The sequence below is a fragment of the Acanthaster planci genome, linkage group LG10 (genome assembly GCF_054643075.1).
Source record: "Acanthaster planci isolate LZ-2023a linkage group LG10, COTS_SCS, whole genome shotgun sequence".
Lineage (NCBI taxonomy): Eukaryota > Metazoa > Echinodermata > Asteroidea > Valvatida > Acanthasteridae > Acanthaster > Acanthaster planci.
The window spans coordinates 10551641-10574375 of NC_141786.1; the positions used below are offsets into that span (position 1 = coordinate 10551641).

General features: G+C 41.4%; 1 protein-coding gene across 7 annotated transcripts in view; it reads right to left on the minus strand.

The window, feature by feature from the left end:
* The window catches only part of dixdc1 (DIX domain containing 1), a 64720-nt gene that overhangs the window by 16108 nt on the left and 25877 nt on the right, over nt 1–22735 (minus strand). For 3 of the 7 annotated variants that reach the window (XM_022243540.2, XM_022243539.2, XM_022243546.2), the window contains exons 3-7: nt 7194–7323; nt 5236–5361; nt 4569–4824; nt 2633–2713; nt 1434–1600 (exon numbers count right to left, since the gene is read on the minus strand). In XM_022243540.2, coding sequence (XP_022099232.2) covers nt 1434–1600; nt 2633–2713; nt 4569–4824; nt 5236–5361; nt 7194–7323 — 760 coding nt within the window. Of the gene's footprint in view, nt 1–1433; nt 1601–2632; nt 2714–4568; nt 4825–5235; nt 5362–7193; nt 7324–12008; nt 12232–18682; nt 18821–21494; nt 21552–22735 lie in introns of those variants that run through there. The other 4 variants (XM_022243545.2, XM_022243544.2, XM_022243548.2 and 1 more) reach the window with 4 other exon arrangements.

Sequence of the window (22735 nt, forward strand, 5' to 3'; positions counted from 1 at the left end):
AAACACACTCATGTAAGTTTAAAATGAGATTTTCTTTTCCAGACATTACAATAACAAACCTATGTTTATATTTCAAACACCAGATGGACCCTGCTGAAAAGGCAAGTCAAAATTACTGTAAAAACAATTATTGCAGTAAACGTAAACAATAAAGTGTACTTGTGCGAGCACGCACAGTATGGAATGTCTCTCTGATCACTATTAAATTTCTTTGCTGTGAAAAGTGTATGTTCACTCTGTCCAATTGTGGATCAATTTCGGAGTCCTGTTCATTGCCATTTCTTTACAGTTGGTCTGTCCGCACAGCCAGCACAAGGAGAGTGCTCAGGAAATGCAACACAACCATGAATTATCAGCAGGATTTCCTGGCCCATTCTCAGACTTTATGAAATGCAAAGTTCCACAGACAAAAGAAAAAAAATTAAACGCATAACAAATGAAAAAAGTATCCAAACACGCACTGGACTATCTTTGCTAAACAGCTGACAGAGAGGAAGTGTGGTATGCCGTTTGCTTTTACAGGCAGTTAATGATGGTCGACTTTTACTTGGAATTCAGCCATGTTTGCTGCAGTGCCACGTGCGTGTTTCCACACTTGACCATTATTACAAAACACTTTTCTGGTTAAGCTAAAAACTTTGCTGATGCACATAATCAAGATGGGTACAGTCTGACCTTTTGAGGTCACAGTCGTGTTTTTCAACAAGTGACTGATAAAACTATGGCTGGCCATCGATACAAAAGAAAAAGAATAACTTAAAAAGTGTTAACATCCCGCGCAGCCATCAAACACCAGATACTAATATTTACACGCAAACTAAATGAAAATAAAACCCTATTTAAAATCAATGGGACAAATGCTCATTTTGAGCGAATTTGAGGTAAAATCGAAAACCAACCAAAAGGTGATATTTCTGCAAACTGTGGCCGCCCATAGGAGTTGTAAGCCAAATGAGAGTGGTCTAACAGTACCATGTACACAGGGTGCGTGAGTGTACATGTACAGTACCGTATTAGTACACGTCCATTAGTGCTACCGTGGTGACTTTCATCGATGTTTAATAATCTCAGATACTGCTCAAGTTTCGAGAGTTTGGTAAAACTTTCGAAGTGAAATTTCATGGACAAAATATCCTTTCCACGGTAAAGTTTGAACTCTTAGGGCCTATGTTTTATTCTTCCTCATCTGGAACGGGGGTCACCTCGGAACTGGAATTTTGATAAACAAATTAGTTTTTACAATGTCTATAAACTACAAATTAGCATAAAATTGCATTAATGAGGTATACATGTACTGGTAACTGCCCCCTTGCTCAAATGTACCCAATTTTGTCACATCACGTCGCTTACAATGTACATGTATTAAAATAAGAGAATCATATTTAATATCTTCTATGTGTGGGAAAACAATCACAGCAATTACACTTTCTCACCTTGGTCCGAGTCAGACATCGCAGGGACGCTGCCCACGTGCAGCCTGGGACTGCTCGTGATGGAACGGTCGCTGGACCGCGTCACGTTGCTCGGGGTGGGGCTGGGTGATGGCGCCACCATGGATGGGAGGGGGCTGGTCCTGGAAGCTGGGCGCTCACTGTCAGAGCTGTGTAAGGACAAAAAAGGAGGCATCAAACTCTGAGAGACAGCTGTGATAACAGGGCATGTTTGAGCGACAACCACTCTAGTCAACTATGGTGTCGATTCTGCCTGGTATCCCAGACACAGTTTGTGTACAGGTCACCGAAGAAAATCGAACAGTACATGTACCGGTACCTGCAGTTTATAAATGGTCACTGCTTGAAATTGCAAAGAAGGACTGGACCAGAAAGTCTTCTATCTCAGGGGCAAGACTGGAAGTTGAATTGAAATATCTGAAACATCCAGCACTACTTGTAACAATGACAACAAAAAACGGTGACTTTTCAAGACTTTAAATAACAAACACTGTGTAGGTTCTCTCCCAAATGCCTTTACAGCTATGTCAAACTGTTAGAACAAGATCTAAATAAAGAACAACAAAGGGACAATCAGATTCTTGTAAAATGGCTCTTTTCCTCATCTGCTGAGGGGCCCCCTTGGGGAGAAAAGCTGCTCTAGATTTATAACAACTGAAGACATGCTTCCAACATGCAATTGAGGCAACTTAGGTTTCTTAATAAACAGCTCAGAGGAAACTCGGTTCTCAACTCAAACACTGAAAGTAAATCAGAGTGGAAAAAAGCAAAGAATACTTCACATCAACTAAGTTTATTGACTTTGCAACAAATGAAAGATAAAAAAAACCAGCAGAAAAAGATTTCAAATATTATGTGGGCATGAATTTATGCATGACTGAACATAAACAATACAAGGTCTAACCCACAACCTTGAGACAATGCATCCTTTGCAATCAGCAATGCAATTTTGCCAGACAGTCTCCATCCTCCAAAATCCTCCAAAACCGCCCAAAGGATTTTGAAGGATTTGGGATGGTTAGGGTTAATGTACAGTTTTACTACTTTCAACTTTCACAATCAAAATCTTCATTGACCTTGCCAGTGACCTACAGATTTCTAAAGGCTTCCCAGGTTTTTCCCCCCATAACAGGTGATTTCACATCCCCAAGCATCCAAGTGTGAGATGCTCATACATGTACCTCGAGCTAGCTCTTAACCTCTGCTGTATCTGCTCCTTAGTGGCCGGGGAAGTTGAATTGCGACTCCGTAGACCAATTCCTCTGATGACACACCGAGAAAAACAAACAACAGCATGCAATAGAAACACAATGAAAAAAGGAGGCCTGAAAAACAATCAACTGAGAGCAAACTCAAAATTAAAGAAAGGCACACTGACTCTTACACAAAGACAAATATTTAATTCTGAGATACATGTATTCAAAGCATGCAGGGTCACAGTTCTGCAGAGGAAATTCAAGGGCGACGTTTTGACTACAAACAAACACCGTTGTTTTGCGTCTCTAAGAACAGCTGGAAGATGTACTGTAACTGCCTACGAAACACCACTACTTTGCATCATGGCTTTCATCGGAGGAGTCTGTACGTTTTGAACATTTAGGTGAAAAGGGATTAATGTTTTATAATGAGCCTTGCTCATCTGGTCACTTTACAGAAACAGATTATAAGCAAACATCCGTTTTCTGCTCCCAACTAACTATAATATACATACATACATGTAGTGATATCACTGTATTTCTTATGTACATATAGGGGTGAGATTGCAGGAAAATGAAATAACCATAAAATCATCGCCCGAGGTTTCGAGGGCCCACAGCAGGGCCCAATTTCATGGCGCTGCTTACCGCAGAATTCCGATCATGATCTCATGAATTCTGATCATGATCTCATGAATTCTGATCATGATCTCCATTCTGCGCTAACCGCGCTAGCAGAAATTTCTGTCCTAACCCTTTAAGCACAAAATCCTTAGTCACGGAATGTACACATTCGCACGAGCTAAAATTCCTAACTAACCCGTGAAATACATTCGCCATAAGCACAGAATATTTTCTACTACGGTAAGCACCGATTTTTCGCTTGCAGTAAGCAGCGCCGTGAAATTGGGCCCAGGATAGGGTCAGTGGTACACATGTACATTTGTGTTTGCCTCAAGACAGCCCTTCAAATACCAATATCTTGCGTTGTACATGTACACCACTTTTTTATGTGAAAATGTCTCAATGGTATTAAAAATCAGGACTTTCAAATTGTCAAGAGAGATTGTTGAAAAATCCTGAAATCAGGAAAAATCCCGACAAATCTCACCCCTGCCATGGGAGTAAAGTGGGACTCAGATCCATCGAGCCCCAATATATGTGCATGTAGGAAAGTGAACATGCAAAAGTGTAACATCATCATCGTTCGGAATCCATTATGGCCAACAATTCTCAAGCTAAATCCATGACAATGGTGTACATGGATTTATGCAAAGTACTTCAGAGGGAGATAGTTGAAAGCTGCTGAGCAATGGTATCCCTGAGTATACCCAGACCCCAATGGTGACAATACCAATCTGACAGACAATGGTAATCAGTGTCGCTGAAGGAGCCCAGAACCGATTTGAAGAGGCTGCCAGCTTGTGCACATTCAGGTGAAAATTGGTGTTGCATACGTTACACCAAGCGGGCATACCCAAAGTACTGAACACTGAAAGGGAGAAGGCGCTTTGTTATCTGTTACAATCCTGTCTCATTGGGGCTGAAGCAAAGTGAATGTTTTTGTTCTTCAGTGACAACTCATTTTCATAAGAATAGGCACAAATTTACAGCATTATTGGTGCGGGTACCAGGCAAAGAGCAGCAACAGCACTGATGAGGTTTCAAACCGACCCATCTTTGTTACCAGTGAAGATTAGTTGAGATTTGAAGTTTTGCAGAGGAAGCAATGCGGTAGCACCACATAGAAAACATCTATCATGAGTTGGCGAGTAATGAGAGCTGGTGAGGTTCTTTGATGACGAATACCTCATCACAAGGTAATAAATAAAAACACCGGCGGAAAAGGAAGTCCCGAGGAGCCTCCAGAAAAAATTTGGAATCTCACCACTTAATGTTTTCTATTTATCTAACCCCTCACCTTTGCTCTCTGTATCGCCGTAGGGATGACCCCGCCCCAGCCGCCTCCTTCCTGACATCATGGATGGCTGCCGCCGCATTGGCCGCCATGGCAACAAAAGAGGCCTGGCGCTGCGCTTTTCGTCCGGTGGGCGTAGTGGTGGGGACAGCAGAGCTGCTGGCCACCTGGGGTGTCTGCTTGACGCTGCTGGGCTTGTAATGGGCGGCTAGAGCCAGGATCAACCTCATGATGGCCTTTAGGTTGCCGTCAACAATATCTGTTAGTCAAGGAAGGTTGCAAGGATGATCAAAGAACAGCCCAACGATACCAAACTCAACAAGATGTGATTCTACGTGATTCATGCTTCACCTGGATGGTCAGGGTTAATTTTTCACTGAGTGTTAGGTAAATGGGACAGTCTTTGAAAGCATCAGTAAAATTCTCAAAACATGGTCAAATTCAGTATTCTGGAGCATGTACACATGAAGATCAGACAGTGCAAATCAAGCTTCAGCTCTGTTCAGAAGACAAAGGTGTACCGGTACACATTTGACACAGTTCTGTGGAGTAATGAATACTTCATGCATGAACACACACATATAATGTACCAACCAAAGGGACCATTATAAACAGTCAAACATTTGGGCCTGGCCTTAATGTACAACCCTGCCCTGTGGCAGAACCCTACCCTTGGCTGAGGTGTGGTGCATGCGGATCCTCTTCGACGCCATGAACTGAAGCACCCGCTCCACGTTATCCCTCATCGCCGTGGTGGTCTGGGGGTTGTAATCCACCCTGGCCAGGGTCTCACCAGCTGCTCAAGAAAAAAGCATCCCCCCCAAAAAAAAACATTATTATTAGATATGGTGCACATAAAAAAACACAAAAATAGACCGAATTCCAAGGCACAAATTAAATTTTGTTAATTGTAAGCACTGCTGATACTTTGGGGGAGGGGGGGCAGAATGTACATGTACTTCGAAAGTCCCAAAAAATTTGGATCTATCTTAACATAATGTCTGTAACCTTCTGGTATTTTACGTGTACATGTACATGTACTGGCTACCAGTGCGCACAATGTTCACGGAGACACTTATTAAAATATTGTTGATGCTATTTATTCCACCTCATTAGTAGAATCATCACATCGCGCAATACATACAGATTACCAAAATGCGTAAGTGAAAACAGTTACAAGCAATAAAAAGTAGAGAAGGCAAGACTGCCAAGGAATTACAATTCCTGACCGTGATGATAAAAAGGTTCAGTCTGCTAACAAGAAATACCGGTAGGACAAAGACCAAAAGTAAAGTAATAAATACTGGTACCAGTAAGATCATTAAAAGATTAAAAAAAAGAGATGAAAAGATCTAAATATTGCTGTAACCTTAAATAGCCCTCCACATAAAACGGCTTCAGCCTGTGTACAGTCCAAATACAGATGTACAATGTACAGTGTACATGTTTCAGTTTCTTCAGGCTTGAAAGCTACAGTGCCTAGGGTGCTTTTGAGGAATCCTTGGTGTCATTACCAGAAATAAATAAAAAGAGTACAAAGGATTCATTACCAGAAATGAATAAAAAAAAGTACATGTACATGTACGGTAGGTACGGTGTATATGGAATCAGTCAAATTGGATTTGAAGTCAGCAGCATAGCCTTGCAATGGGAGAGTGCAGCTTTGCAGAGTGCCAGGGGAGACAGAACAGTAAAATTGGAAAACTGAGAAAGCCCACTTTGGACACTGATAAAAGAAATTCGTAAGAGGGAAAGTGCTTAATAATAGGTTTACAGGGGCTCATATTTCAATTTGCAATGGTCAAGCAAACTAAATCCTGGCTATATGCCTGCTTGAAGTTGCCGGGTGCATAATTTTTTCTATGCCGTTTGAGAACTGACCAACTCCATAAACTTGTACTGCCAAGTATATTAGAAAAGCTCGTTGTATCAAAGGTGCTTCCCAAGAGCCTGTGGAATACTTTCGCATACATGTACATGTACGCCTGATGAGCATAGCATATGCTTCAAACACTCAATAGGGATTTGTTTTTTGCATGAAATCCACAGGAATCACATCTGTTCGCCATATGGTTTCGACCTGTCGTGGCAAATAGTATAACAATTCCATCACGAGTTCCCAGGCAAACTGCCAAATGTATGCTTACACGCAAGTTGAGTTAAGGAACCCATGGATATGAAAAAATGTTAGAACACTTGAGATAAGAACAGATGCAATGAAAACTACTGCTTCCTTGACAGCCATGGTGGTAGAGAATTGGCAATAATGGTTTTGATGGATGCACATACATGTACTTTAAATATCAAACTGACTTATACATGTACATGTATACAACAAAGTGTATGCATGATCGAGTGACCACTTCCTTGAGACTTTGTCTTCAGCATAGAAAAGATTGTGTGAAGATTGCAAACCTACAAACGATCCAAATTTAAAATTTGGGTTCTTTTCAACAGTTTTGAACAATTTGTCAATGGACGGAGATTTTGTATACATGTACAATTTTTTTTTTCTTTGCAACTTTGTGCACAGTGCCCTTAGCGCTGTGACATTTTTGTCAGTAGGTGCCGACCTTTCTAATCAAAATTTAACCTGACAACTTTGTCAGAATGCGTTTATTCACTTACAGACTATTTCCACCAGATGAACAAGCGGGACGCCATCTTGCATGTCCCGTCTCAGGTCTTCTACGATGCGACATCCCGGCCGCTTCTTCAGCTGTGAGTTCACCCAGGCTACATATGCCTGCAGTTGTTGCTATTTTGAGAAAGAAAAGGCAAAGCAACACAGATACTTGGTTACCATGCAAATGGAAATTTGGATAAATTAAACTTCCAGCAAGGCCATACTGCAAACTTGTGATTTTTTGGAAGAAGTGCATAGATCTACAATATGCCACATGTACAGAGATGACACCAATTGCTGGGCTGGAATGAAAAGACAAATGAAAATACTTGCAAGAAAACACTGCCTGTTCCATTTGTTGTCCGTTCTTGGAACAAAGCATGTTGGCGAATGCACACGGTTTATGTACGCATACATGTACATGTGTACGTGTATGTACATGTACATAATGCACTTCAAGTCAGGAATAGTGTGTTCCTAATGGTAACACAGCAATTCCCATCAGGACTCCATCCCGGTTCTGTACTCCATCCCCCTACCGGTACTTTGCTTTTTCGGGGAGGGGGGAGATTCCTCAAACTTAAAAAAAAAAAATAATCAGCATCAACCGATTATTCTTTGAGCTTTGAAGTTGCACAGACCAGTTCTTCCTTGCATTTTTCTTTAGCCACACAAACATGACAAAACACTTCTTTTTAAGAACAGCCTGTGAAAAAAAGGAAATTCAAGGTGGTGGCAAAACTCCATTCCACTTAACTTAACACAGAGGTGACAAACATATAGCTTCCAATGTACGGTATACACCCCTTCCCTATAAACACAAAAAAACATGAGAAGAGACAAAGGGAACCAAAATAACAATAACCCCCCCCCAAAAAAAAGAAAGTGATGAATTTAAGGTTGTTATCCGAAAATATTTCACAGGATGTGCAAAGGGTATATTTTAATTATCTCACTTTCACCTTCATGCGATCTTTGCAATATGTTGCATTGATCCTTATTGATCAGTGTTGTCAATGTTCAGTCACTCCTGGCCTATTACGAGTAGACCCAAAGGCCATATTGAATGCAATCTCTGTATGCGACAACAGCGGCTTTGGTATAATTGTCAACTACCATTTGGCTGAGTTTGTGGCACTGCGCCATATGGCGTGGCCATGGTTTTGCCAGTAAATGTATAATGTACATGTACGTGTACTAGTCCATTAATTAACCCTAACAGTCCCAAATCCTCCGATAACAATAGGATTTTACATACACCCTAGGGGGTTTGGGTTAAGCCTAGTGTACATGAACTGTAGACATGTATGTTTTGTGCAAAAGCCAAAAATTACTAACACAGGTACATGTACATGTATCTTAACTGAATTGAATATTAAAATGCACTGTGTTTTAAGCACACAGGCTTGACAGGTGCTCTGACTTTTAGTGACATGCGCACTGTTGCATTTTTTCCCATCACTTTTGTTCTGTATTTGTTTCCATTTGCTTTGGTTATGTTCTCTAACAATCAGCAGCTTACTTTCAAATCAATTTATATTTAGGGGATGGGGACTGAATTACACTGACATGATTACAAGTATAGGCCCAGTAGTGCAGTAGATTATAGCACTACTGTACCTGTCCACATGTATGCACCTTCCTTCTACGGTAACTAAAAACTAAACAAACTGGTGATTCATTAACCCTAACACTCCTCAATCCTTCACCTGTTGGAGGACTGAGGAGTGTTAGGGTTAAAGATTGATCTGAAAATGTTCATTCAGTGATCAAGGCCAGGTTTCCCCTGCCTATTCAAGTGTAAGGAGGTCCACCTCACTGATTAGTGACCACCTCAGGCTCTTCTGTTTAATTTTACCACCTCACACTTAAAATAGACAAAGCTGGAAGGAGAGAGCAAAACAACTTACATGTAGATACCGGTATTTTGCAACAAATCAGCTGTAAATTGTTCACAATATCGATCTATTTTAGAGGGAAAAGTTCGAGAAAATGTAGATGTACTGCTAGTAGACTAAATGTTCCAAGAATTCATTTTAGGCCTTGTTGAAAACATCCACTTTTGTTTTAGGCACTAGAATTTTGGCCAAATTTGTTGGACCTACATGTAATGCGCATCGGTAGCCCAGGAGAAACTGTGGATCAAGGTACGGCTTACTGAACATGCACATACATGTACATGTACATTACATGTACAGACATGTGTACTGCAGCTATGTACATGAACATATACATGTACACGTACATGTACAATGTACATGATTTGCAGTGCCTGTGTGTGCCAGATTATGGGTAAATTTCCGAATTAACATGTACATGTACATAAAACACAACATATTGTGTTCTACTAACAAATGTACATGTATGATGGACGTAGTTACATACATGTACTGTATCTATCATGCAATGACAGCCTGGAACAGACACAAAGTTCTGTTCAAAGGAATCATGCACAGATACGGACACGTCGGTCCAAAAATATGATAATGTTTCCATACAAGTTTTAACATCCCCGTCAGATTAGGTGTCACATGACTGCACCCCAGCACAGCCATACGTGTACATGGGACAGAGCTGCATTATTGAATTCTCTCCAAGGCAGAATGTGATTAAGAGCCAGTCAATGAATTAAACCCTCCATGCATTAAAAGGAGATCTGCTCCGATATAAGCTAACCCTCCAGAGAGCTAACCAGATCCTGTTCATTCTTCAAAGCTCAATGTTTATTTTGAGCTTCGCAGTGTCCGGCATTTCTTTTTTATCTAAATGTACACAGTTCCAGCTAAATTCAGTTTTGCACCAGACAGACATTGATCAGCTCAGCTCGTACACATAAGAGTGTACATCACTCTTTAGACATGTTAGAACCCAGCACCACACCGGTACTCAGATCACCGGATTTACAGCAGAAATCTGCTTACACTCTGTTAATCCTAAATACATGTACCTAAGCTACCGGTACAACTGGGGGTTGTTGGCCCAACACAATAACGGAAGGATAAAATGCAGATACATGTACACTGTACTGGAAGACAGCGATGATTTCTTCTTACATGTACATGTAGTTTCTTCGGGGGGTGGGGAGGAATTCGTACCTATGCATTTCATGCAAAGCTTGTCTTTTTCATCCGAACTGTAACTCGAAGTCCGAATGGTATTGATGAAAAAGATGGCCTAATTAACTGCTCCAAAACTGGGCTAGATCTCTTCCTGTCGGCCCAACTGCAGTCAGATCTATCATTGTCCTGTGCACCCATATCAGCCTCGGGGAGTTGGTCTGGCATTACAAAGCCAACGAAAAACACTTGCCTCTCAACTTCACAGATGTACTGGTACATGTACCGGTATTTTACTTTTAACAAAAAATTTAAGCTAAAGTGCACAAACCTACATGTATAGAATGCCGAAGTGAAAACGTCACACGCACACTTCTGTGTGTAAAAAGCATTAGCGAGAGTACCCCCCGCTTGAACCAACGCACACGCGACTCCATTCGTTTGTACAATATATATCTACTCTACACCGCAGCTCTGCACAATACCATGAATTGTATGGTGTAAAAAAACAATCTTCCATCTTCACCATTACTCCTCCACAAAATAACACCTCTGTCCATACTGTACATGAACCGGTATACAGGTAGCATTCAGAATTACATGTTGTACAGGTATACAAACCTCGAGTCCAAATTACTGGTTACTTTTTTTATTGTACAATACAAATTTACATATTTTACAAATGATACAGACTGTCTACATGGGTAATTCCAGAAATCAGGGGTCCAAAAGTGTGACATTTTTGTGTCCCTGTTACACCTGACCGCTGTTAAAGTATTTGAAATGGAAATATCACTGGAATTGATATCAAACTATTACTATTTGTTTGACAGGTAACTTCCATTAATTCATCACTCTTGGATATTAAAAAAGTGTTCCGAACTTACAAAATCATGTGTGAGATGTGACAGGGACGCAGAAAAAATGGACCCCTAATTTCTGGAAATTACCCACATACATGTATATACCGCTATACATGTATGTGTGGGTAAGTTTTTCCACTCCACCGTTACGGAAAAAATTTTATGAGTCAAAGGGATTAACTAACAGTAAATGAAATTTATTATTTGGTACTTTTTACTGCAGGAACCAATTTGTTGCAGAGTGTTTTAAAGCATTAAATCTTGTTGCTGTTGTGGCAACAGTAATAACCCCTAAAACAGTTGTATATGCGTATACATGTAGGTACCGGTACATGTATTGAACATTAGTATAAAGTACATCCAACATGTACGCAGGCCTTTAGGTGCCATGTTACAGTTTACAGTACAAATCATTTCATTTGTAAACAGCTGAAAACATTTCAGACGACAAACTGTACTCACATACAGGTACCGGTACATGTACATGGGCAGCCAAAGCTAGCCAGAGTACCTCAACATAAACAAATTGTACAATTGCCCCATAATACAGGTACCGTACATGTACAAATACAACGTACAGGGGTACTGATTACTTTTCAAGAATGTCATAGTTTCATTAAGTTTTAATGCTTACACTGCTTAGGTATTTCGATAGCTGTGTAAAGTTTTAAATATTTGGTATACTGTTCCTTTGATTTTATACTGATGGCCTGCCACAGTTTTGAACCCAACACTGGCAGGCAAGAAACATAACCCTCACGAAGAAAGATTAATTCGAGCGATTTAAGGTTTGAGTGACACTCAAATATTGTACACGTGACAGCAACTCAATGTCGACTTCTCACAAATCTGAAACTCCAATCTTGTTTTGTGCTACATGTACATACAAGAGACCTACCTCCTTGTAGAGATTCCACGCATGCAGGACGCACCATCTCTCAGCCAGGAGCAAGCGGAGTGCCTTGACGGCCAGGGAAGCGTGCTTGATGCAGCCCTCTCCCTCCCTCCTCCTCCTACGCCCGTCCCTCTTCTGACCCCCGTCCGGACTCATGACGGAGGCCGTGGAGGAGGCACCGACCAGAGTGGACTGGGAGGCCCACAGCAGGTGCTCGCGACTCACGCTGGTGTGCGATTCCATGGTTTGAGTTTTGGGGCAAGAGATTGCAGTCAATTTAAAATCACGGAATGAACAAGTACCGTATGCGGCTCTGTGCGCTGTGCCGGTACATGTAATATTAGGCAAGTGCTAATTAAAGGTCTGGTGCTGGAACTTACGGTGTATGGTCATGAATGCTTCTAAGGTCTGGTAACCTTACACATGTACACAGGTGCATGGTCTCACAACAAAATAACGGATGAATCTGTACACCTTCTCATCATCCTTACATGTACCATGCACGTCATGTTACTGCATAAAACACATGTACGCACAGATCACACAATCAGGAAATTGGTATAAGCTTCTACGGTAAGGAGCACACAGACTTGTTCAAAGTTTCCACTCTGAGAAGTCAGCATCCTTCATGCACAACATCCCATCTTGACAGGATACATAGAGATGCACTAACCCCCAGCATACATCAGTCCTTTTCTTCCGGCGCAAGAACATACATGTAGGGTCACAGGGATGTAGAAATATAAAGCAAAGTACATACACATATTTGATACAAGTAAGCCAACATAACTACAGCTCTGCTGGTCCACTGTCCATTGAGTGTCATAATCCAGACTACGCATACAACTACACTGTGCATGTAATATGCATTGTACGCCAAATGATTACTTGATTCAAGCACTGTCACTCTGGTGCATTTCACGATGCGTTTCTTATCAAGATGACAGCAAAATAGATAAAGTGGAAGATGTCTATCCGTTACTCTCGTGAGCATCCACCAAGGCCCGCTTGCATCTTTCTTCAGATGGCATTAACGGCTTTCCCACATCACAAGTGTTGTCATCAGTATCCCAGGGGAGACGGCTTGTCAGTAAACGATATGATAAGCAAGGAGGGATATTAACCAGATATGATAATAGCCGAATTGCTGGGAGGACTGCTCCCACACCGCCGTGGAGATCCGATGAACGTGTACTCTGAGGATGCGGTTGCTATGTGTGTCATCTTCTGCATGCTGTACATTCTCCTCACAACATACTTGACCCATTTACATGATTTACTTTAGGCTGCCGCTGTGAGACGGCAATGGGATGAACACGTACACACTGTACATGTATATATCCACATGAAGGTCAAGATGCACCGGTAGGACATCAGGCAACCATCAATAAATCTTGAGATCCTAAAATTGTAAACAGCACAGATGAGGATGATTCACAATCCTGATTCTCAAAGATGGTGGAATAGTCTTGCTGATCCTCAAAAAATCCATGTACACATGTACTTATATGAACAAGGCAAGGCACAACTCTGTAATTGGTCAAATGCTAGTTCACTAGGGGGCATGTACTGGGCTATTGGGCGTAAAACACTGAGGCATCAAATCTGCTGTAACATCATGAACCGTGGGCTGACATGGTGAAGACGACTCCAGTAGGGTGCAGGGAGCTGCACAGCAGCACACATGTACAGGTACCCACCGACAAAGCAGCTAAATACACGGTACATGTAAGCACTATTCCTCGACGGTGGAAAGACTTCATCAGCACAGCAAAACCTTAGAACACAGGGACTTTACGGTGCCGCCCTGTGCACTCAACATTCCCGGCATCAGCAACAAAACCTGCTGTACCACTGCGGCGCGTCACGTCACACATCCAAACAGCCCAAAGTCCATGTGTCCGAATGCCCATCGAATAAATCTTACTATCAAATTCCTGTCAAATAGCCTGGGGTCTCCCAATCACATGAAAAGACTTGTTCCACTTCGATTATTCTCAGTTCAAAGAAAGAGAAAATTCCCACCTCTTTGATTGATGCAAGGGCTTGGGTACAATTCAGATGGCATTCTTGCTCTATTGTGTCAGCGACCAGTCGACCGTTCCCGCTTGGGCTTGCTTGAAGAGCCCCACAGCCCTTGCATTGTAAGCATAATGGGCAGTACTCTTGCAAGGGAGGAAACCACAGATGTCCACAAACCACGTTTACATGTAATTCTCTATTCTCTCGAAAGAGTATTTACATTGTAAATCGTCAGGTGTGGAACTGCAAAATATCAGTCCAATGCTTCAATTTCTACAACAGTCTGTTCTCATTTTCAAAACATGTATTTATCAATGTTAAATTGTTCCTCTTTTGCAGGAAATCCAAACAAACTTGAACCCAGACAGCATCACGGGTGAAATTAAATTGAATTTTAGGCACGGCACTGTGAAGGAGACTCAAGGAAATTGAAAGAGAAACCACATCACATGAGCCAACAGGATAATGTCACAATGTCAAGAACACTTCACGCTCCCCGAATGGCTGATCCCCACAATCCGCAACTTTCCACGTAAAAATCAACTGAGGTCAAAGTGCATTTCTGTAGGTGCACTTGCAGCATGCAGTGTGTGCACACACTGTCCATGGGACAGGTCCCTGTGACTTGCAGTAAAAACTACTGTAGCTTTAATACAGAGACACTTGTAAATGTAGTCTTGTTTCCAGAGCTGATGTCAGGTAACGTCAAAACCCCTGCACAGACCTTGGCACAACTCGCTCGTACAGTCCACCACACATGACATCCAATCTCAGGTTTTTTTGACTGTCACATCTTAGGATCATGTACGTTTAATAACGATACCAGTAGAATCCTTGGCTGGTAATTTTCTTCTCTAGTCTCCTTGAGTCAAGATGCACTGTACCGGATATACAGTACATGTACCTAGACAGTTTGCTGATGATGAGAATCTAATTTTTGGTATTACATGTAGCTCACTTTGCATCCAGTTTCGGAACTTCTCGGTTTCAATTCAACAACTTGCTTTGTCCCCATCTGCACCATGAAGCTGTTCATATACGTCACAAGAACGAACATACTGTACATGTACAGTGCATCATCCTCTTGGAAAAGCACATCTTTAAGCAGAAGTGTAATGTTCATTAAATCTCCCTTTTCAGTCAAGCATGACGGCGTATACATGTACATCCATGTAAATCAAAGGCAGTCTTCTATACACAGTGGTCAGGCAAAAGCAGTGACTTGCTTAACAGCTGAATCGAGTGGACGGCCTTTACTTCTGTAAATTTTCCAGTTGCAATGTGCATCAGGATTGTTAAATCCAGATGCAAGAACATGTACATGTAGTTATTCACACGCTGACAGACTTCAGAGGAGAGATACTGAAGAGCATGTGACCAATGCAGCTCCTTCATTAAGTAGTTCACCAACAGCAGGCATAATTTTGAGGAGTGTGAAAAGACAAATTGGAATTCACATGTAGAGTCCAGATGAGATGACAGTGACGTAAACAAGCAGCGTAACAACCGTCAAGTGTCCCGAGCAATCCGTGAGTCAAGTACACTTCATTATCACCGACTGGGAACACACACGGAGCATTATCGAGCAACTATTCAGAACTCTGCGTGCGCATCACCACGGGTCATCAATACTCAAACTGAGCGCACTGTGTGCATGTGCAGTGTATATATGTAGGTCATCCGTGATATCATATGTTTATGTATTAATATCCGATCCCTCCCTGAAAATGTCTTATCAGCTGGAGGGCTCTGGGAGGCCCTTTTTCCTCAAAGGTCGACGTGCCGTCATTGTAAGGCCTCACGACGAAGTGCGCTCAAATATTGATACTGCAGGGATGCAAGCTTCTCGACAACCATGCAGTCTGGATCAATAATGACGAGTGGTGGCCCAGCCGACAGCTGACAGATGTGACTGATGGAAACGATTTAGGTTTCCTCTGGAAAAATGTCATGTGTCGCCGGAAAACATCTTGCCTGGCAATTTTGTGTGATCTCACAAGTGCAAAATACATGTACATGTAGGGACCTACATGTACAGTGTACAAGTTTACAGTACATACAAAGTACATGTAAATAATATTGCTTTGGTTAAGCTGACATGCATACTTAAAAGCAACTGCAAATTACATGTACGTTGACACTAAGCACATTCAGTATATGTACATGTTACTATTTCAAGGATTATAAGCAATTTAACCAGTCACTGTCCAATCAAAATGGTCCTTGTAAATGGCTAAAATGAGAAGGCATATCCTGAGAAACTACATGTACATGTTCCGGTATACATGAAAGGAAAGTGAAAATTTTCAGAACATTGGCAGTCATGGCAGTGGCACAACCGGATGTACATGTAAAAAATACAAGAGAGGTGCTATTTTCCAATCACAGTGGCTAACCTGACATCCCACCAGGGCAAACCCAACTGGATGATGACTCATCACAACAAACTGTAATTAACCTTAAGATGTGAGCGTGAGCCAGGCAACGATGAAATAACAGTCCAAATTCAGCTGATTTGCATTTGTTGACAAGAATGACTCACAATGGAGCAAAACAATCGGCTCCTTAGAGAAACAGATTGGAAGAAAAAATTGACAAAATCATGTTCAATGCATACAATAAAAATTCTTGGGGCTTGGGCAATTGGCTAAAGAGCCAAATCAGGACACACCCTTTCCTCCTCAGAAAGAGCAAGGCATCAGCAACATACACATGTACAATGGGCATGATTAATTAAGGGTGTGGGCTGCACTTGCCCGAGACAAAAGAAAGTAGACCCACCCACAGCATAAAAGGGCTCAAGGCCTTGCAATAGAATGCATACATGTACATACATGTACATGTACATCAGTGTATTGGTACATGTGACTGTTACCGTGGTTACATGTACCGGGTACTGTTGACCAGATGTTGGCAACATCCGGCTGTGTGACACACCCATGGTGCAGAGAAATTGTAGCTCTGTTTGTGTAGGCACACATTTCCATGGCAGAGTCAAAAGAAGGCAACCATGACATTTCCATTGCTATGGAAACCAGCTACACAAACTACACAGTACGTGTAGCCACATACAAACGAATATGTACCAATTCTGTACATGCGGTGAAAATCATTAGTGGAGAAGGGTTTCATTTTATTCCATCTCCATGGCAACAATTTTGTCAAATCAGATACCGCTACAGTAAAGCTGAGTTGGCCTACACGTACATGTACAAATTTACAGCGCATTTTATTTTTCAAATAACTTTGGGGGATTAATTAAAATAAAATGAATATTTAACCCTAACCGCCAAGCATATCGTTTAACTTACCGTACACTACTTAGTACTACAAAATACTAAGTAGTACCAGTAGTCTGAGCCTGAAGGACCTAGCGCTATTGAATGTACCTCTGGCTGGGTTACTTCCATTGTTACTTGTACAGAGAACAATAAAGCCATGCATCCATAGTGTCACAGCACTGTATGGTACATTGTCTTATCTATTGTATCTTATGGCTTCAGAGAACAATAAGGTCATGTCCTCTAACAGGTGACTGTGCTGATTACTACATTTTACTACAAGTAGTAATTTGTAGCATTATGTAGGGCTAGGGTTAAACAAATTTTCTTAAATAGAAGAATATGGGTGGTCTAGTACCCAGCTGTTATGAAAACAGGTACTAATACCAGTACCTACATGTAGTGTAGTCCAAGTACTAAACAGTATTGGGGCCTACATTAATCAGCACTTGGAAAGTTCATTCTAGTTCCAGACCTGTACATGTAAGCACCGGTAGAACTTTACAAGTGCCAATACAGGGGTTTCACAATAGTGCGCCTCCAAGAGTTTCCCACGTGTTGACTAATCACAATGCGCAAAATCTGTCGACCCTTTCCAAATGTTCATTGGATCGACAGATTTTGCACATTGAGAGTGGTCAGCGTGTTGCAAACTCTTTGAGGTGCACAGAACGTGAATCGCCTGCATTAATTATTAACCTTTTGTACGAGACACCTATCATTACAAAATATGAAACTGTGTAGATGTACACGGTACATGTACCGCACCTGTAGCCGCTACATGTACATGGATAGGTAATGTGTAAGTGGCTGAATAACCGATTCTACCCGGCCTGGTAGATATAACATGGCCACCCAGCTGTTGGTTGTGATGAACACAACTTGTTAAACAGGCTGCATGTACATGTACATGTAGTTTGCACAATCCTGAGAGTTATACACTGAAGAAAAAAAATCCATATCGGTACATGTACAGCGGTACAAGTTTGAAAAGAATCCAACAACTAACGCTTATTCAGTATACAGTGTGCAGTACAGCATGCAGTGCATAATTAATGTACAGTGAATGTACAAAGTTACATACACATTTTGGTAAAGCATGCAGTTTACAGCAACTGGTATACACCATACGGTACACATGCATCTCCATCTCTGTAGTAGCATACAGTAACATCCCTGGTACTGTACATAGTACAGTACTGTATTTCATGACTGTACATGTACACGAATGGTACAACACATTTACTGCACGTTTGCATGTACATGTACATGCATGTAATGGAAAACAAGGGCACCAACATCCGCCATAGCCTGATAACTGTACTATACTAGGGATACTGTGTAAAACTTAGAGCACCAGTAGTGTTTACTAACCTAATTGCACTTGGGTAATACAAGTTCATTCCGTGTTAAATCCAATCCCTGGCAGCAACCTTAAACAATACAAATAATGCCAGTACTCCATGCAGTACAGTCAGTAGGTGATGTGTGTGAGTCCGAGTAAGCAGTATTATGTACATGTACACTGTACATGTACAAATGTACTTGTACATGTAGTATCCCTGTAATATGACACGGTCATCTGGTGCATAATATCTGAGGTCACTTCCCTATTCCTAGATGGTATCAAAGTTTACACATGTTTGACAACTGATGGTGGCTGGGTTTATGGTACTTACACAGTCACCCTTCACATGCAAAAACATGTCCTTTAGTAGTTTTGTTTTTCCTGTTCAATATTTGCTGCATATGATGCAAGGACTGCATGCAGGCCATTGGCCCAAGTTCTGAAGTTTGTTTACGGTCATCGCCTGTGGTTAAAACTGGATTTTTCCCCACGAAAGGTACATGTATCAGTTACAAATATATGCCACAGTAGCATAACCAGAAAGGTACCGTACAATGCCACTTTACCACTTCAAATTTTCAATGTGCTTTCTAGATTTCCTTTCCCCTTTTTTTTGGGGGGGGATAAGTGCCATATGTCAACTTGTCCAGTCAGTTGATGTCAGGTCAAAATTATGACCCCAGTAAGGTGTATTCAAAGTTTCCAAACATCCTTCATTCATTTCATTCAGCACAAACTTAAAATTCTGTCAAAGGTTACATGCAAGTTATTTATCACAACAATCCAACACTTGAAACTCAACACAGAACTCAAGTCTATTTTTATTAAAGTAAAGGAAACCTCAGTGTTTTCAGAGCAACAAACAAGAGTATCACTGTGAATATCAGTGAATATCAGTGAATGCAAAAGGGGCCCCTTGTGGTGTCCAAATAAAAATCCAGCAGACACTCCACTTTAATCTGCTGTAGATCTCTTGAAAAGGCCAGCTCTCCACTTTTTTGGCAATCAGTAACCGGTATCTGAACAGGCGACGTAACAATTAAGCCTGGCCCCACTGTAAGCGTGGCTAGACAACAGGAGAGTGGAGGGCAAGATGTCATGTGTGCTGAGTTTATTATGCAGCAATATCAACACTGCGTTGGACTGTGCAGCTGCGGTGGCAAGTGTAAGAGTCTCTGTTTACAAAGTCACGGTTCCAATCCATTTGGTCAAGAGAGGGCGCCATTTATAAACTTTGGGAGAATAAAACTGCTGTTTCTCAGCCCGGGCTAAAGATTGCAAGAGGGCAGCACACAGACCAAGTACCAATTCACGGTCTGTAACAGGGTGCAGTCCACTAAATTCAAGTGAGAATTTCCAGCCAGCTCATCGGCATTAAAAGTGCCTCCACAGTATCTTTGGAAAAAGGAGTTTGTTTGGCCCCCAAAATGGTAGGATTGTGTAAATCGTTGCCAGGATCAACTCTCTGGGTCTTTGGGCTTTCATATGTGAGCAGAATGGCTAAAACGTATGGTTGCAAAATGGTCCTAAGTGCCCGAGAAAGTCGACGGGTTGCCACTTGAAAAATGGCTGCAATCAGACTTTGGAAAAATCACTTTTCAGCAGATGCTTCTGTTTTGTGGGAATATTAAAAATGTTATTGGGTAACCCACAAAAAATTGAAAAGAAATTGAAAGATTCGGGACCAGACAATAATTTCATTTGTATTTCAGAAATCTCAGGGATGTTGGTATGCATGTTATTGGGCCCTGAACAGTGCTGAGTTTACACTGTTTTCAATGGGGCTTGAATTAGTGGACTGTACCCAACATGCCAATATACAAGACATGTTTCTGAAACATTTAAAAAGGGTATTTAACCTTTGAAGGAAATTTTTAGATTATGATTTTATTCCTCCGAGAAGGTCAATAGTTTCCTAACACAAGAGCCACTGGGTAACAAACACTGACAGTCTTGGCTTGATCAGGCCATGGCATATTTAAAACTAATTAAACATTTTAAAGAACTTACAAGACACTGTATTTTGATTCAACTGCACACTACGGGCAGGCTTTCTATGGAGGGACAATTTCTCTTGTTGGGAAATTCGGGACTGCATTGAGGGGACAAAATATGCATCCCCATAGTAGCATTTTCGGTCCCCACAAAATGTACACTGTACATGTAGTTGAAAAGACAATTCCCCACAACTACATGTACATGCACATCCATGTAAAGTACAAATGTACAAGTGCATGAACCGGTATACGCCGAAGTATACTTACATATAAATGTATAAGTAAGCACCACGAAAAACTGCAGAATCTGTTTGTGCCCTGTTTGGCAAATAAGCTATGACAACTCCAACATTATCCAACATGCAGTTTTCGGCTCTCATCGGTCCTCACCAGAACAGATTTCAAATAGCAGAAACATGGACTACACCTCATCAGGGACTAAACCATTTTTTTGCCAAACCTGTATCATGGGTGAAAAAAACATTTCAGCAGGAAAACTGACTGGGTGGACTCCACACACCGGCGGCAAACGGGGAGGGGGGGCACCTTTGAAAAGGTTGCCACTTTGCCCCTCCCCCCACTCTATAGGATTACTCATAGCAGCCCTCAGAGGAACATGTACACTGCAACTCCATACTCACATTCTTTTCAGTGTAATGGCAGGGCCTCCACAATTCAGAAAGCTGTGTACATGTACATGTAGAGTAGTACAAAACAAAAAAAAGACGAGAGTAACAGAATTCCAAAACACCGTGAGGGTTTGGTCCGATGCCATGATTTTGTATAAAGTTACAATGAACCAAAATGGTGAGTCAAGGGAAACATTGTACCATCTACATACCTCATATCTCTTGGTCTGACAGCCACACCACCACGCCATCATGCCATTTCAACTCCCTCGCCAACAATGAGCCGCGATTGCAATTAATCATCCAGCCTATTAATCCCGGCAACTCCCCCGCGGATCGTATACTCACATCAGTCAATTTACAGCAGCCACATTTGTATAAACAGAGACATTCCCCCTTACATACAATTCAACTTGGCCACAAACACCCAAGGTACCACTAAGACACTGATTCCCAAGGGAATATTTTTTTTTGGTTATTAAACAACAGGATTTCAATGCGTTTGCCCCATGATCCCCAACACACTTCAAACTGCGAAGACAGAACACTGCATCCAAATCTTAATGCCTAACCTACTGTAGGGCTTCAACCCTCCACTAACTTTTTTTCTCTTGGGTGAACAAAGCATGCGTCATGCTTTAAAAACAAGCGAGTGATCTCACACACCATTCACAGCGAATAATCTCAATGGATTTTTCTCGTCCCCAACGTCACGCATGGAGAGAAAGTCAATCAAATAGATTTTTTCCCCCATCTTTTGTGTCAACAGGTTGAAATCTGTGTTCAGCAAAGTCTTTTGACAGTACAGACCTACACACGTTATGCATCATGAAATGTCATCATGCCTAAAGTCCAAATTATGGATTTTGGGGGCATGGAGCGTCAATTGTGACCCTGCCCATGACAAGACTATTCAAAACTGGCCAGGGGTGGAAAGGATAATTGTCTGGTTGAGTGGAAATGAACAATACGAATTCAGCTTTTAAAATTGAAGTTGGAATCTGAAGCAACGAGCATTCACATCCCGGTACATACATTGTACATGTACATGAAGTAGAGTCCCCTAACGTGGCACACTTCAACTCTCACTTTACTTTCCTCACACAGTGTTGCCAAACCTCTTGTTGAAAAACCCTTCAAATCCATTTGGTTGAATAATACATATCGGTACATGTAGCATTGTAAGCTTCATAATACATGCATCTTCTGTAAAACCTCTTGTGAACAATATCAGTGTCATGAACATTTCAAATCCATAATTGACAAAAGGTGATGTCTGGAAATAATTGGGCAAGAATTTAGCTGAATGTTCCCCAAAATGGGAAACTTGAAAAAAGTCTCAGAAAATCCCAAACACATTTAAGATACCGGGTAGTTAAAGTTGATAACTTCTGATAAATTATGATAACCTGCTCTTATACATACATGTACAATACAGGTTTGTTAGAAAATT